The sequence below is a fragment of the Hippocampus guttulatus genome, chromosome 17, assembly GCF_054856545.1.
Source record: "Hippocampus guttulatus isolate MCC_2025c chromosome 17, RoL_Hgut_1.0, whole genome shotgun sequence".
Taxonomy (NCBI): Eukaryota; Metazoa; Chordata; class Actinopteri; order Syngnathiformes; family Syngnathidae; genus Hippocampus; species Hippocampus guttulatus.
The window spans coordinates 14,730,445-14,748,527 of record NC_141277.1 but is presented as its reverse complement, the minus strand read 5'-3'; the positions used below and the strand labels follow the sequence as shown (position 1 = coordinate 14,748,527).

General features: G+C 44.0%; 1 protein-coding gene and 2 pseudogenes across 2 annotated transcripts in view; 1 reads left to right on the top strand and 2 right to left on the bottom strand.

Annotated features, from left to right (window-relative positions):
• Positions 1-18,083, bottom strand: part of LOC147192215 (uncharacterized) — a 30,359-nt pseudogene that overhangs the window by 9,281 nt on the left and 2,995 nt on the right. The gene's annotated exons all lie outside the window — the stretch shown is intronic.
• LOC147192217 (uncharacterized) lies at positions 5,127-7,360 on the bottom strand. Its single transcript, XM_086135643.1, has 2 exons — positions 7,336-7,360; positions 5,127-6,516 (listed from the first exon to the last, which is right to left on the bottom strand). Exons 1-2 carry the CDS (start codon positions 7,358-7,360, stop codon positions 5,609-5,611), a joined length of 933 nt encoding a protein of 310 aa, XP_085991769.1. The 3' UTR covers positions 5,127-5,608.
• Positions 8,475-9,176, top strand: LOC147192216 (uncharacterized; annotated as a pseudogene).

The following is an 18,083-nucleotide window of genomic DNA, read 5'->3' as shown; positions in this document are numbered from 1 at the left end:
CGTGTTTTCCCGGTGCTCTGTGCTGTCATTTACCGTCCTCCTAAATACAACAAAGACTTTTTAAGCGACTTTTCAACCTTTCTTGCGGAAATCAGGCTGAGATATGATCATATCCTCCTAATGGGGGATTTTAATATCCATGTGTGCTGTCCGGAAAAAACGCTAGCAAAGGACTTCTTAAGACTTATCGACTCTTTTAATTTCGTGCAGTATGTGACCAGCCCGACACATGAACAAGGTCATATTTTAGACCTTGTCCTTGCTTATGGTCTACCGGTGTCAAATCTGGAAGTCCTTGAAAATGGGATTTCTGATCACATGGCAGTTTTATTTGACGTAGTCTTATCGCGTGCTGCTGTGAAATCTGCCGCTCCTAGTTTTAAACGCCGAATTTTTAACCCTCGCACTGCTGGTCGTTTCTCTGATGCCTTTAATAACCTTTGCGTATCCTCGTCTAACACAGAGGAACTCACCTCTTGGTTCAACTCATCATGCTGTGCCATCCTGGATTTGGTGGCTCCTTCAAAAACTGTGCTCCCAAAACCTAAACCCGAGCCATGGTTTAACGACATTACCCGCGCAGCTAGGCAGGGGTGTCGCAAAGCCGAACGCAAGTGGAAAAATGACAAATTGCATGTCTCTTATCAAATTTGGAAAGACTGCTGGCGTAACTACCAGCTCACAGTAAAAGAGGCCAAAAGAGAATATCTGTCGGACCTTATTCAAGCTAACCGTCACAACCCACGCGCACTATTTAAAACAATAGATTCTGTACTCAAACCCCCTCTGCCTACTTGCTCGGATTCTTCACCCGAGATGTGCAACAGATTCCTTCAGTTTTTCATTGGTAAGGTCTCTACAGCTAGGACTCCGGTCTCAAATACCGCATCTGACCCCTCTGTCCATGTTCCATGTTCAGCTGTGCTAAATTCTTTTGAAACTGTGTCCTTGGCGCTTTTGGAGGATGTAGTTCGCCAGACAAAGCCATCTGGCTCCCCTTGCGACTCTCTTCCCCCGCACTTCTTTCAGGAGGTTCTCCCGAGTGTTGGCGCATCAGTCTTGGATATCATCAACAGCAGCCTCTCTTCTGGTGTAGTTCCCCAACAGTTTAAACATGCTGTGGTCCAACCCTTGATCAAGAAAGCTGGCCTTGATCCAGATGTGCTGTCAAGTTTCAGGCCCATTTCCAAGCTGCCTTTCATTTCCAAAATTCTGGAAAAAGTCGTGCACATGCAGTTGAAAATTTTCTTGGATGAACATAACATCTTGGAGGTCTTCCAGTCAGGTTTCAAGACGATGCATAGCACGGAGTCAGCCCTGTTACGCGTTTCTAATGACATCCTCCTGGCAAATGACTCTGGAGACCACGTGTGTCTAGTTTTATTGGACTTAACTGCAGCATTTGATACAGTGGATCACAGTATTCTGCTGTCTCGTTTGCAGCACTCGGTGGGCATTGGCGGCAGTGCTCTTGAGTGGTTTAGGTCCTATTTAGCTGACAGAACCTTCTGTGTCAGCCTTGGCTGCTCTGAGTCACGCACTGCTCCCCTGTCATGTGGTGTTCCACAGGGCTCAATTCTGGGGCCTCTGCTGTTCTGCCGCCGCTCGCCTCTTGACTGGTACTCGTAAGAGGGAGCACATAACTCCTACTCTGGCATCCCTTCACTGGCTCCCCATTCATTTTAGAGTTATTTTCAAGATCCTCTTATTTGTTTTCAAATCTCTGAATAATCTCGCGCCACCTTACCTCTCTGAGCTCATCCGCCCCTACACACCTGCCCGGCGCCTCAGGTCTGTGGACCAGACTTTATTAGAAGTACCAAGAACTAAACTGAGGCTAAGAGGGGATCGAGCCTTTTCTGTTGCTGGTCCCTCTCTCTGGAATGATCTCCCACTGAACATTCGGCAAGCCTCCTCGCTGCCCATCTTCAAAACCCTCCTCAAAACTCACTTGTATTCTTTGGCATTCGACTCAGCATGACTTAGATTTGTTCTTGGTTTTATTGTTTGGTGCTTTCTACCGCCTTTATTACCGATTTGTCTTACTGTTTATTGTGCATGTTAAATTGCTCCATGTACAGCACTTTGTATGCAGCGATGGCTGTTTGAAAGTGCTCTATAAATACTGTTGACTTGACTTGACTTGACCACGCTATAAGGCTGGAGGTCTTTGCATGTGAAATAAGCAGTGGCCTTAGTTATAGCCATTGCGCGGTCACAGTGAGCTGCAAGGGGACCCCCAAAATAAGAGGCGATTTTTTTTCTGATCCTGACCTGGTTTGCCAAGAGTTTCTCCAGTGTCCGACGAGGAACTGAACGGGGAGGCGGGGTAGGAGGCGGGAAACTTGTCGGCGATGTGGTGCCATCGTTTTAAGTGGGTCTGCATATTTGTGGTGCTGCCGTTGCATGGCTTCTTAGTGCGACATTCTTTGCAAATTACGGAGGTTTTATCAAGCGTCTTTCTTTTCAAATAATTAATATTTCCAAACAAGATCTGAATGTTGCGGGTGCATTAAATATAGTAGTTTCCTCGCTGCTGCCTGTGCGAACCTCCATAGTGTTTCACTAGTAGTGTACTCATACCTGTCAACTACCTGTTTAGCCATAGTTCATACGGATTTTGTGGTGAATCTTACGTATATGGCCGTATCGCACAAATCATACGGATACTGAAAATTTCCGGGGTTTTTTCCCCCCTAACAGGTAGTTCCGTTTGCTTTTGCCCAGAATGGTGCTAGTCTACTCGAATGCTTTCATTTCCGGTAACTTTCTCTTCACACAGATTTCCGAAAATCGCTTGCACCAGACACTGACAGCATTATTGCAGTGCAAAGTAAATATGAATGGATGCTGTAACTTCGAGCCGATGGGTCAGTATTTGGAGTTGGTGAAAAAAGTAACGCAGGAATACAACTCTGAACACAGTAATGCCACTAAGTAGAATGATGATTAGACATTAACCAGACATTGTATTATGGAGATCTATAATAAATATCATTGAACATTTCGTGGGGTTTTTTCTGCCGTTATTTTGACATATAAAATGCTTTGGTATGTTATAAGGATTTTTAGCTCTTTATAAGGATTTTTTTGGTACTTTATACAGGTTGACGCTCCGAAAAGTTGACAGGTATGTGTACTGTACTTTATGTGACTCACGGCTTCCGTCCGTATTCAACACAAAACGCAAAATAATGATGGTGCATTCATTGCGCCTAGGAAACAGCAGATAGGTGACTTTTAACATGAATAAAACGGCGCTTGCATCGGATTTTACCGATACCCACCAACGCATCGTGATGAATCGAGATTTCACCCATCAATTGCATCATACCCAGTGAATGTGCCGATGAACTCGCATCGCGCACGTGCGCATCGATTAATCTCGATTCTTTTCCACACCCTTAGAATGCACACGTATCGTGTCTTGGGCTTCACCGAAAGCAGCAGCCCGTTTCTGTTTGTCTCCTCCTCATCAATATCGATTAATTGTTTCATCATAAACACGCCGGCTGCACGGTGATAGCTGTCAGGACAAGCTGGAGGCTCACGGCGGCTACACCGTCAGAGCGTAAAATGATCTCCTCTCTCAGGGGGCAATGTTGATGAATGTTAATGACTGGATAAGATTTTATAATTGCACATTTAAGTAAGTGCATGTACGATTGTAGTCTTTGTCTCAAATATGTGAAGTGTAATCACTCTTTACATATTTTAAACATGCTGGTACCCACATACACAAAAAATCAGAGGAAACCCTCTTTCGCGGGTTTTCACTTATCGCATTTATATATATATATATATATATATATATACAGTAAACATTTTCTAGTACGAACTTGTGTTTGCGCTGTCCAATCTGTCCTGATAACAGAAATTCCTCATTTGGGAAATTAGCATGGTACATGTCCTTTATGAACCTGCAAGTATGTTGACAAAATGCACGTGTAACAACACAATCAATAAAATACAAAAATATACTGTCCAAAAACTGTTTATATAACAAAAACTGCAATACAGGTGTATCCCCAAAAAAATCACAACAGTAAAATACGTACAGTATTTTAATGTTTATTTTTTTTCTGTCTTGGGAAAAAAATATGTATTTTGGATTGTTTTGTTAGATGCATTATTTGGTTTATGACAATGTTTGCCTGCGTGTCATACAGTTTTCTTGCTAGTTGCAAGTAACTGACCCGTTGATCACCGATGTCTGGTGATTCTTGTGCATACTGAAGGACCTTTGTTGCCATTTGCATTGCTTCTTTGCTGGATGGTGGCTTGTCATCAGGAGTTGAATCGATACCTTGTTTTTTAAAGTTTCGTAGATTTGCGTCTTTCAGACTCCAAGTGTCTCCTGGATGTTTTTTACTTTGTGTCCAGCCTTGCTCAAACGGATGCATTTCACTCGCTCCGCTACAGTCATTACAGTTTCTTCTACGTTTCGATGCCATGATCTACATGACGTAAGTGAATAAAGTTAAAATCTTTCGCAATTACAGTAAAACGCACGGCAATAAAAAGTCATTTAGACGTCATCATTTCGAATCTGGTGATAGAAAAAGGGCGAAGTGAAAACGTGGCGTCGTAGTGTCTTGCCGTCGCATCGGGTGGGCGTTTCGTGTATTTATGCTCCTGCGGCATTACACCTCCATCCGGGCTACGGCTAGTGGAATTTCCGCTTACGTAAGTTCCGGTAACATGTAATATCGTAGTCAGAATGTTAATGCATAGGTTTTTATTACGGGTGAAGGATATTACTTTTCATAGAATTCCGGGGATGGGAATATTTACTGTATATATTGTGATTTGTCCCACAGCATCAATTTGCTGACCCGCGCGCCGGGTGCAAAGAGCAATCTCCGTGCCAGTGCGCGTACTGCTTTCAGACAATCACATGACCGATGCGTGGACTGGACTGACCTGGCAAAAATGCACCAAACTGTTTCTGGGGAAGTGCATCTCTTGATGCGATGCATATGCTTAAACAATCTCAAGCTTCCTTGTGGACGCCTTTGTGGATTATGAGGCAGAACAGCACACAAAGCACAATGTCAAGTATAAACATTGAGTACACCAAGCACAATCGCCAAAAAAGATATAAATGACAAACAAAATTTCAAAAGTCCTTTTATTATTTTTTAAAATGTTATATAATTGTTGCTTTAATGATATAATATAAAGGTACAAATTATAAATTCATAAAACACCACTGTCATTGCCAAGTCATTTGACAAATTTCCACATGATAAATTGCTATGTTGAGTTTTATTATACACAAGAAGCATGTCACATTTTTTGTGGTTCTTTTGGATGAATCCAAAGGCACAATTATCCCTATTGACACTTGAGGTCACCCACGGGTACTGAATGAAACTTCAGATAGTGATCCATTTTATGACACAGTTGTTCAAAAAAAGTTCAGAGTTTCAGAAAGCCTTGTTTTGCCATCACCACTAACTAGAATGAAGAAGCCAAAAGTATTATAACCCAATGACAATGCTAGAAATCATTACCAAAAAAACTAACAAAAACATTTCTAAACGCATTGCATTGACTTGGTGCATTGACTCTTGAAGCCTGAGCAGATCAGGGGTGACAATTTCATTCACAACTGTTTGTCAACACACTTGTGATTCTTAATCTGAGACCTCCATGAGAATTTTTGGCCACAACCTGAGCAGGCAAAAGGTTTCTCACCAGTGTGGATTCTTGTGTGAATATTTAAGCTATCCTTGCGGGAAAATCTTTGGCCACAAATTGAGCAGGCAAAAGGTTTCTCACCAGTGTGCGTTCTTTTGTGATAATTTAAGCTGTACTTACGAGAGAATCTTAGGCCACAAACTGAGCAGGCAAAAGGTTTCTCACCAGTGTGAGTTGTTCCGTGCCTTTTTAAGTGTGCCTTATCACAGAATCTTTGGCAACAAACTGAGCAGGCAAAAGGTTTCTCACCAGTGTGGGTTCTTGTGTGCCTTTTTAAAATGCCCCTCGATGGGAAACTTTGGCCACAATCAGCACAGGCAAAAGGTTTCTCACCAGTGTGGGTTCTTGTGTGGCTAATTAAATGTCCCTTTTGAGAGAATCTTTGGCCACAATCAACACAGGCAAAAGGTTTCTCACCAGTGTGGGTTCTTGTGTGGCGAATTAAGTGTCCCTTCTGAGAGAATCTTCGGCCACAAACTAAGCAGGTAAAAGGTTTCTCACCACTGTGTGTTCTTGAGTGTAATATCAAAGCACTGTTATAAGTAAACGTTTGGCCACACCAAGAACATTTCCAGGGCTTGTTGTCAGCGTGACATGTCAGATAACCATCAGCTTCTTCATCCTCATCATCATCGTTTGATAATGTGTTGTCACCAGCTTTCGTGCAAGGGTGCTCTGGCTCCTCCTCTCTTTTAATGTATAGGACCTGCTGTTCTTCCTCTTTAAAGTGGGAGACCTCTTTGTTCTCCTCTTCCTCTTTAATGTGAGAGTGCTCTGCATCCAGCCACTCAGGACAAACATCTTTGCTGATGCCTGCCAGACACAAGAAGACAAAAACAGAATTATTGTTTGTAATTACAATGAAGGTTACTCGGAGAGCTAGATGAGTTCAGATTGCAACTCAATGTGTGACATGACTAGCATCACATATTTGTGGTGGATTTTTTTCATTCTTTCTTTAGTTTTATTCCTGGTGGTGGTTTACTTATTTCATTTTTTTAAATCCTTTGTTATTTGTGAAAAGACTTGTACAGTGTGACATTGCACATTTTAGAGTGGTGGATAAGTCACGGTTGACGACGAAACAATTAGTAGCTCAGTGTTCCAACATTCACAAAGGACAATTGCTGTCACAACTTGAGATTGATGAGGTACAATGCAGATTCCATGGTGAAGGGCCCCAGGGTGCCATATCAGAGGAGGAGGTCATACCAGAGATTGGGAGGCAAGCCCCAATGAATGCAGATGATGAGATTGGGAGGCCAGCCCCAATGAATGAAATGCTGAGCGAGGCAGCAACTAACCTGAAAGCTAAGATCATGGTGAGAATGAAAGCTGGGCAATCGAGAAAGCCGTTACAACGGCTATGTGAAGTACCACCTGAAAGTCTCATGGAAAGTGTGAATGCAGCACTGAGGGTGATCCCTACCATAACGATCACGGAAACTAATGAGATGATATACGCTTCAGCATCAGTGATCCTCGAGATGCTTGGCTATAAGAGCAACCATGGGAGCCATGAGATACGTTACCCACCATGGAAAAGATGGTTGGAGGCTAAGATCAAGGTGGCTCGGAAAGATGCGAGCCAATTGACGGAGGCCCAGAGAGGTGTGATGAAAAGGCCGAGACCCAGGAGGTACATCCAGATGACCATATCTGTAGCACTCGAAACTGCCAAACAAAGGCTCCAAGCCTTGTCCAGTAGCCTAAAGAGGTACACGAAAGAGAATGAGGCCATACGAATAAACAGGCAGTTTGCAACACAACCTGCGAAAGTGTACGCTCACTGGCAGGGTTCTAACAGCGGAGCAGACCCACCAAGACTGGTAACTGAAAGGTATTGGAAAGGCATATGGGAGAAGGAGGTTGCACATAACAGCAGTGCACAATGGCTGGTGACTCTGAGAGAGGAGCACAGCAACATCCCTGAACAGAACCCAGTTCCCATAACAGTGGCAGACATACAGGAAAGAGTCTCAGACATGAAAAACTGGACATCACCAGGCCAGGACATGGTCCACACCTACTAGCTAAAGAAACTCACAGCACTCCATGAGCGCCGAGCAGCACAAATGAACCAGTTGCTGAGGCATGGGACTCACCCAGGATGGCTAAACAAAGGGCAAACAATCCTGATCATGAAGGATCCCTCAAAGGGTGCAGTCCCATCCACCTATCAGCCAATAACCTGTCTCTCCACAACATGGAAGCTCATATCAGGCATCATTGCAGCAAAGATAAGTGGACACATGGATCAATACAGCGAAGCACAGAAGGGCAGTGATAGAGATACCAGAGGAGCCAAACATCAGCTCCTGGTTGACAGAACAGTCGCACATGACTGCAGGTTCCGACACACCAACCTGTGTACAGCCTGGATTGATTACAAGAAAGCCTACGACTCGATGCCACATACATGGATCACTGAATGCTTGGAGCTGTATAAGGCGAACAGGACCCCAAGAGCCTTCGTTGCGAACTCGATGAGGATGTGGAAAACCACACTTGAAGCCAATGGCAAGCCACTTACCCAAGTGTCCATCAAATGTGGCATATACCAAGGCGATGCACTCTCCCCACTGCTGTTCTGCATCGGACTGAACCCCCTAAGCCAGGTAATTGCCAAGACAGGCTATGGATACCGCCTCAGAAATGGAGCTACAATCAGTCACCTCCTCTACATGGATGATATAAAGCTGTATGCTAAGAGCGAAAAGGACATAGACTCCCTGATCCACACAACCAGGATCTACAGCAGTGACATCGGGATGTCATTCAGGCTTGAGAAATGAAGTCGGATGGTGATGAAGAGAAGCAAGGTCATCCACACTGAAGGGGTCTCACTCCCTGAAGGAACGATAGCAGACATTGAGGACAGCTACAAGTACCTCGATATACCATAAGCTAATGGTAACCTCCAACTGGCAACAGGGAAAGCGGCTACCCTTGCACGGAGGGCTCCATCCCAAAACCAGCACAATGAGACTGTACGCAAGCCGAAAGGAAGGAGGCCGGGGACTAGTGAGTGTGAGAGCCACTGTCCAGGACGAAACATCCAAGCTCCATGAATACATCAAGGAGAAGGCTCCAACGGATGACATACTCAGAGAATGTCTCAGACAATGGGGAACAGAGAATGAGGTGATGGAAGAGGGACCATCATGGGAGGACAAGGCCCTACACAGGATGTACCACCGGACCACAACTGAAGTGGCTGATCTCAAGAGGTCCTATCAGTGGCTAGAGAGGGCTGGCCTGAAGGACATCACAGAGGCACTCATCCTGGCTGCTCAGGAGCAGGCCCTGAGAGCACCAGAGCCGTTGAGGCCCAGATATACCACACCAGACAAGACCCAAGGTGTAGGTTATACAGAGAGGCACCTGAGGCGATCCAACACATAACTGCAGGGTGTAAGATGCTGGCAGAGAAAGCCTACATGCCAGCTACCATAACCAGGTGGCTGGCATAGTCGACCGAAGCATCTGTGTGGAATATGGACTAGAAACCCCAAGGTCAAAATGGGAAACACCTCCAAAAATGGGAAACACCTCCCACACCTCCGATACAGACTGACAAGATGGTAATGGCGAACTAACTAGATATCGTGATCATAGATAAAGGGCAGAGGAAAGCCGTTGTAGTTGATGTAGTGGTCCCAAGGGATGGAAACATCAGAAAGAAGGAACATGAGAAACTACAGAAATACCAAGGGTTCAGAGAGGAGCTGGAGAGAGCCTGGAACGTAAAGGTGACAGTAGTGCCTGTGGTGATCGGAGCACTTTGGGCAGTGACCCCCAAACAAGATAAGTAGTTGCAACAGATCCCGGGAACAACATCGGAAATCTCAGTCCAGAAAAGTGCAGTGCGAGGAACAGCAAGGATACTGTGCAGAAACCTCAAGCTTCCTGGCCTCTGGTAGAGGACCCGAGCTGAATGGGGGACGGACACCACCAGAGGGGTGAAACGACTATTTTTTTTTCATACATATATATATATATATATATATATATATATATTGGAGCTGTCAAACGATTAAAATATTTAATCTACCGTATTTTCACGACTATAAGGCGCCATTAAAAGTCTCAAATTTTCTCCAAAATGGACAGGACGCCTTATGATGCGGAGCGTCTTGTGTATGCGCCCCAGTTCCAAAACCTGACTGACAGCCGACACGCTGTTTATATAGAGAAAAGGCAGAAGTGACTGTGGACAGGCATGCGGCAAAGAAGTCGGCCAATCAGTGAAGGGTGGGCGTGTATATATACATATATGGAGAGAGAGAGAGAAAAGGCAGACGTGAGTGAGGACAGGCATGCGGCGAAGAAGTCCGCCAATGAGTGAAGGGTGGGCGTGTAAGTGGACGCTAAAGGTACGCCCCAAGCAGGTACCAACACCTGTATAGAGTGTGGCTGTGTGCATTGTTGCAAAACAACTTCGGTTTTGGTTTCTAAGAACCCCCGAAAATGAATTCTACAAAGAGACACGCCTACGAAGCTCAGTTCAAACTTCAAGCCATCGGTTATGCTTTTGGCATGCGTGCCCATCTCACAGCAGCGGTGAAAAACCAAGTCAAGCAAATGAACTCTGAGCTTGCCGTTATTCCGGAGGCTTGACTAAAGAACTCCAACCGCTGGACATCGGCATCAATCGGGCGTTCAAAGCAAATTTGCGACCGGGCGTTCAAAGTAAAGTTGCGAGCGGCATGGGAACAATGGATGATCGATGGCAAACACAACTTTACAAAGAGTGAGAGGCAGCGCTGGGCGAGTTACGCCACAATTTGCGAATGGATTGTGGCTGCTTGGACGAACGTGTCTGCTTGCACTGTTGTTCGAGTTTTTGGCAAAGCCGGCATCATTTCTGTGGAGCCACATGGCAATGAGAGTGACTCTCACGAGAGGGAGCACAGTGTTTTTGATGGATTACCGGTACTTGCACAATTGTTCAATTCTGATACAGAGGATGAGGACTTTGATGGATTTCTGGGTGATGATTGATCGAAAAACGTGAGTACATTGTACGATGGCTAAATAAAATACAACGGAATTCAGTTTTGCTTCCGTTGCCTTTTTAAAAACGTGTTTTTAGCTTGTATCTGTATGTCTTGGAATACTACCGTATGCTACAAGCTAACGTGTTTTTAGCGTGCGCGCATGCATGCCGTATGTTTAAGCTGCCGTATGTTTTACCACTGTAAAACTGCGCCCAATAATACAGTGCGTTTTGTCTATGTGTCAAATACAGAAATAGCACCCATTAATGAGACTGCGCCCAACCATACGGTGCGCCGAATGGTCGTGAAAATACGGTAATTAAAAATGCAACTGTCATAATTAACTCAAATTCACTAAAAATTTATCGTGATTACTCACGCATTTTTTATCGTTTCTGAATTTCCTTTTATTCCTTTCCTTTTGTCCCATTTTCCCCCATTTTAATGCTCTCATCAACATGGAATCATGAACCAGTTTTCTATGTGCAAAATGCAAATATTTACTGAAATAATTTCAATTTTCAATTTTACATGAACATTTTTCACTTGGAGCAGTTATTCACACATAATCTCTCACACACTATTACTGTCTATCAACAACAGTGAAAAAAATATTTTGTCACACAACAGCTGCTTTAACAGCTCTTTTTATGGAATCAAATCAGAGCAATATAACATAATAAAGTGCACATCTAAGGTAAACTAGTACTCAGCCTTTAGTGGATTTAAGCCATGGTTGCATACTTCGTTTTTCTCAAGTTTGCTTTGAACACAGCAGTCAGGCAATGTTGATTTTGTTGGTCCTTCTTGCGCGGAAGTCTCTCTACGGTTTTGTGTAGACATCATTTCAGATGACTACACTTGGTTTGATGACAACACCAGAGACGTTTTATTTTCAGTATGGTCGCTTCGACTGCACCGCTGAACCCTCGACGCGCCTAAGCGCACCGTCAGTCAGACGAACACAGAGAAGCTCCACCCGCTTTATTTATATGGACACGGAACACTGTAACCTTCCACACAAAATAGTTCCAAACAAGTAACAATCGCGTCAGTGACATACATCGTATTCGACAGGCTACCTGCTCTTTATTCTTATTTCTCTCCCGAAACAGTGTCTTCTCCCGCTTGGTGGACCTTAGCCTTCTCTGCTACGTACAATCTCTATGCACAGCTTGTAATGGAGGCTCTCGCTGGCAATCCGTTGTGGAGTCGTTCGATGCAATGCGAATGATTTCAGCTTGAGTCGAGCTGTGGACAATGTTGACAGGCTTGCATGCAGTAGGCCATACACTTAGCTATGGCTTCAGCAAATTTGTTCTTCGTGTCATCCATTTTCTTAGCTTTGTAATGATCCAGAGCTGTCTGTCTGAGACGAGGGGGCGGAGTACTCACGTCAGCTGTGAGCTTGGCCATTAAGTGGTATTTCAGACTCGATGTGCTATGATGATAGCTCAGTTTATGACTGCAAAACATACAGGTAACTTTGGTCTTGTCAGTGGAACAATCTGGCAACTTTTTAAAAGTAAACTTTCCATTCATAAACTCTTTAAGTATCCGTTTTCAGTGTCTCGCGCTGCCGTGGCTGGCAAAACAAACGTGCGTGGACCTGTGCAGCGCGCTTGTTGTTTTGTTTCTCGTTTATTTATAGAGCAACGTAACATCAGCTGTGACGTGTGCCGCGTTAATCTCACGAGAAAAAAAATTAATCCCGTTAAGATGTATTTAAATTAATGCCAATAAAACGCGCTAAACTGACAGCTCTATATATATAAATATATATATATATATATATATATATATATATTACATATACTGATGTGTGTATATATATATATATATATATATTAGTTTATTGAATTGAATTGAATTGCTTTGATTGTCATTACACGTTCGTGTAACGGAATTACCACTCAAAAGGTACGCTCTGCACAAGAAACATGAAAAACAATGGTGAACATGGGATACAGTGCAAAGGGCCTGTCGGTACTCGCTGTGTGCACAGCGCCCGGAGATCTTAGTTCAGAAAGGAAACCACTAGGGAGGGAGAGGGAAAAAAATAAACCCCGCTCGAATTATCCTCTTCTGAGGATAATTTGAGTCCAGGAGAAAAAAAAACAGACCCCAGCACGTAAACAAGCATATGACAGTTACAACAAGTCACAAGACATAACATGTAATGAGGGGGCGAATGGATGGGAAGGGGGGGGGGGGGGCAGGGGGAGCGCGACGCGGCCCGTCCGACCAGCTGCTCAGTCCATTCGAGCGCTCCGCAGATCAGTTCACGTCGCAGGGATAAAACAGGAACAATGAAGGCGGCGATGACAAAGATGTGTATGCGCGTGTGATTGTCTGGTTGTGTGTGCGTGTCAGGCCACAGCTGCTTCGTCAAGGTCTTCTCATGGAGACAGTACAGGCTTATCAGTCTATGGCCGAGAAGGAGGGGGTGATGGTAGGGCACGAGGTTCCATGCGTACTTTCTTCCAGTGGAAAGGTTCAGATAGCAGATGTTTTGGGAACAGGCTGCCAACAATTCCAGACAGCCTTGAGTCCGTGGCCTGTCTCTTCAATGGCATAGATCAGCCAAATCCGCGATTTCTTTTCTGGGCGTGGATTCCAACTTCTCCAAGTTGTTGTCCATCTTTGCAATGACGCTCCAAAACCGCATCCATTTTGCGGTTGAGCTCAGTCACCGCTTGGGTCTGAGTGTTGGACATCCGCACCATGCCATCCATAAAGACCGGCAGCTTCTTCACTTCCAATAAAGCCGCTCCCGTCGGTTGAATTTTTCGATAGATCAGGAAACTGCTGACACCAAAAAGCAGCATACCTGCTATCAGAAGGCCGATAATGTAGATGTCTTCCACATCCTCAACGGACAGTATTGACAGGCACACCATTCTCCACTTCCTCCAGGGATCTAGGGTGTACCCGGCAGCAAATGTCCCCGAGGGGCAAGTAGGCTCCCCACTGCCTGCTCTTCTCGTCGAGAAAATTTTGTTGAAGGCATCGAGAGACCAGCCAACCAATTCCATGGTTTGTTTTTAGGATGAAAATACGGCAGGAGGCTAGGATAGTCAGACAAGGAGAGCACATAGACTGAGTGGCGAGCAGGGAAGGGTGAAGGAAGGACAGGAGCAGAGCAAAAAAGCATCCGCCTTTGTCGAGAGCCAAGCAGAAAAAGGCTGGCCCGGACGCTCAGCTTTTCTGCATGATGATTGGATGATCTGTCTGAGGCTGAATCTCTATTTGATAGACAACGAGATCAGCCAATCACCGATCTTATGGTGAAGGCATCCTTTTCATTTTTTGAAAAGGGATAGTAGAATTCCCGTATAAATACAGTAAATATTCCCATCCCCGGAATTCTATGGAAAGGAATATCCTTCACCCGGAATAAAAACCTATGCATTAACAACTTGCGTAAGCGGAAATTCCACTACCCGTAACCCGGATGGAGGTGTAATGCCGCGGGAGCTTAAATACACGCAACGCCCGCCCGATGCGACGGAAAATACACAACGTTGAAATAAGTTTTCACTTCGCGTTTTTCTATCATCAGATTCTAAACGACGACGAGTTTTTATTGCCGTGCGTTTTACTGTAATTGTGAATGATTTTAACTTTATTCACTTACGTCCTGGAGAACGCGGCACTAGTTTAAAAGCAGCACCCACTCGACATGACCGAAGAAACGTGTTCGCTTTGCCGTTTTCATTCATCAGATTCGAAACGAAGACATGTAAGCGACTTTTTATTGCCGTGCGTTTTACTGTAATTGCGAAAGATTTTAACTTTATTCACTTACGTCGTGTAGATCATCGCATCGAAACGTAGAAGAACTGTAACGACTGGAGCGGAGCGAGTGAAATGCATCCGTTTGAGCAAGGCTGGACACAAAGTTAAAAAGATCCAGCAGACACTTGGAGTCGGAAAGACGCAAATCTACGAAACTTTAAAAAACAAGGCATCGATTCAACTCCTGATGACAAGCCACCATCCAGCAAGGAAGCAATGCAAATGGCAACAAAAATCCTTCAGTATGCACAAGAATTACCAGACATCGGTGATCAACGGGACAGTTACTTGCAACTAGCAAGAAAACTGTATGACACGCAGGCAAACATTGTCATAAACCAAAGAATGCATCTAACAAAACAATCCAAAATACATATTTTTTTCCCAAGACAGAAAAAAAATAAACATTAAAATACTGTACGTATTTTACTGTTGTGATTTTTTTGGGGATACACCTGTATTGCAGTTTTTGTTATATAAACAGTTTTTGGACAGTATATTTTTGTATTTTATTGATTGTGTTGTTACACGTGCATTTTGTCATTATACTTGCAGGTTCATAAAGGACATGTACCATGCTCATTTCCCGAATGAGGAATTTCTGTTATCAGGACAAATTGGACAGCGCAAACACGAGTCCGTACGAGAGAATATTTACTGTAACTGGACACATTTTATGATGTAGGCCGAAATTGAGCTTCCCCTCCTTGACAGACCAGCATCTGCCATTGATACAATGAAAGCAAGACCAAAAATTTGCAAAGGTAAATTTGGCAAGCTGTACAGAGACGAGGTGCGGAGACTGTTCCCGTTGGTCAGTCCCTTAGCAGATCAGGATGCAGAACACAATTCACTGTTTAAAAAAAAGCATGAAAAAAAACTGCACTACAAAATCCATGAAACAGCGAAGCCGCGGAAGATGAACCGTGTTATAGCGAGGGTTCACTGGATATATATTATAAAAAACCTTAACGACTTCTTCGCCCGCTTTGAGGTCGACAACAACATCCCCGAGCACAGAAGACCTACCTCCTCCTGGCGACCAGGTGCTGAAGCTTTCCCCGGATAGAGTGAAGCGTTCCCTCAGGAAGACAAATGCACGGAAAGCGGCAGCTCCTGACAACATTCCTGGTCGTGTCCTGAGAGACTGTGCTGAGGAGCTCACAGATGTCTTCACCGACACCACAAATCTTTTGCAATTACAGTAAAATGCACGCCAATAAAAAGTCACTTACACGTCGTCGTTTCGGATCTGATAATAGAAAAAGGCGAAGTGAAAACGTGTCTTCCGTCATGTCTTTCCGTCGCATCGGTGGGCGTTGCGCGTATTTAAGCTCCCGCGGCCTTCCGTCTCCATCCGGGTTACGGCTAGTGGAATTTCCGCTTACATAAGTTCCGATAACATGTAATATCGTAATCAAAATGTTAATGCATAGGTTTTTATTCCGGGTGAAGGAAATTCCTTTTCGTAGAATTCCGGGGATGGGAATGTTTACTGTACTACGCTGAGAGGAGAACCCACAAAACTGCTCGTCGCATAAACATAGCCAGCCGTTAGTTTCATAACCTCCATATTTTTTTCCTGAGCATGATTGCGATGTCATCCAGGCACCTCCTCAAGAAATTAAAAAAAGGAGCAACGGATAGACATGTCTCAAAACATGGTGGAACTGGAAACAGTCGACACTATTGTGTTTTCCGCATGAGAAAGAAACAAGCGTCTTCAATCTTTTGTGTCTATTTTCTTATAGCTGTTGGGTAAGATAAGCCACACACACAGGGTGAAGCACTGCGGTCAGGCCAGCCTCCACTCGCAAAGTTGAAGTTAAGACAGCCGCCACAGCGATGTTTAATCCAGAGCATTACAGCTATCGAATGCCAGCGAGCGGCGTTGGCCACCTTCACAATAAAAGTTCTCCAACTAATGCATGCACATCCAGCTATCTTGTTATACCTCTGCGTACTGCGTTCAAGTTGCATAATTTTCCAGAGGAACGCAAAGTTGCAAATAATGTGCGTTTTTGGGACGCAAGGAAATTTCTCAGTCAAAACAAATTAAAAAAACTACAGCAGGCCTGAGGATTTCATGGTAACGATCGTTACCGGTCGCGTGTCGTTCCCGTGGAGTCATTTTGACGGTACTGAAAAATCGTTTCCCATAAAAATCACCGCACACGAGTTGACTACGCGATCGAATCTCTCCTGTGTGACCAACGTGATTTCACTGTGCCTGTATGTGTGTTTGTGATGTGGTGTGTGAGTGTGTTTCTTCTAATTTACTTTCGTTTTGTTTTGTTTTCAGTGTGGGGGGAGGAACAGATAATGTTATGTGCGCAGGCGGGTTGCTATTTTAGTCCGAAAACTGAGAAATCGCGTGGATGACAGTTTGAGATGGCGGCGAAAAAAACACAAAGGTCTACTAGTTATGACATTTAAGAAGTGGGAATGCCAGTCTGATTTTTCGTATGAATCGTCCGAAGGGCGTATCACTAAACTCACCTGTGACGTAACAGTCTTGGTTATTCTATAATTTACTGGTTGTAGCATGGTAACTTTATGAATAAAACATTCGTCACAAGGTGTTATAATGCGAATGTTAACTGTCGGTAGAACTAACGATGACGTGTGGTAGATTCTTTCGTCAAATTGATAGTAGATAACACAAGCATCGTCTTGGGAAGAGGACGTCAAGCCACATCAATACTTACCTGTATTAATGATTACCAGTAAATTAATGTTTGCAGTGTGAGACTGGAAAAAAAATACTGATTTTGTGGTATGATGTAGTCATAATGCCATATGAGTACAACATATTTTGATCCATTTATTTAGTTGAATAAACCTGGAGTACACAGCTGCTGATGTAATGTTTATTGTTAATGCATAGTTTTCAAACATTTACCCATAAAACATACTTTTGAATATCAGAATTCTTGATTATGAATATCAGTCAAAATAGAAAAATGGGTTCCCATGATTAAAGTTTACGGAACCCAAAATTAGTTAGGTAATCCGACGGAATCGAAAAACGGTTACCGTGACTTTCCTAAATCCTCAGGCCTACAACGGTACATCTTTTTTTCCCCGCAACGATCACAGTTTGACAATCGCCACCATTATTGTTTTGATCTTGCGTTAAGTAATCTCGCGTGACGAGATTTCCGAGATTGACGAGATCGGCCTTCAACCTCGTGGAAAGCAGACGATTGCCAAGTTGGGTAACGTTAAAACAAGTGTTGCGAACAAGTGTTGTGACAGTTTAGTGCGGAGATATCACAGAGGAAGCAGCTAAAGTTGGATAGTTGGAAAAACCTTACGCTAACTGGAGCGCTAATTAGAGAGAAGACGAATTACATCGCGCTAACAATGGACATCGAGGACTTCGAAGAGTCCCGTGGCTGACTTAAAAGTTCATTGCAAGACATCAGCTGAGCAACGCTGTCTTGGGTGGCGATCGATGGGAGGTCGAGTGAGAGACAGTGAAATAGTGGAAAGAAAAGCCACCGGGTCTGTTCCTCATCTCATTTTAGAGCAAATAGTCCTAAATTTGTTATACTGTATTTTGTTCATATACCTGTGCAG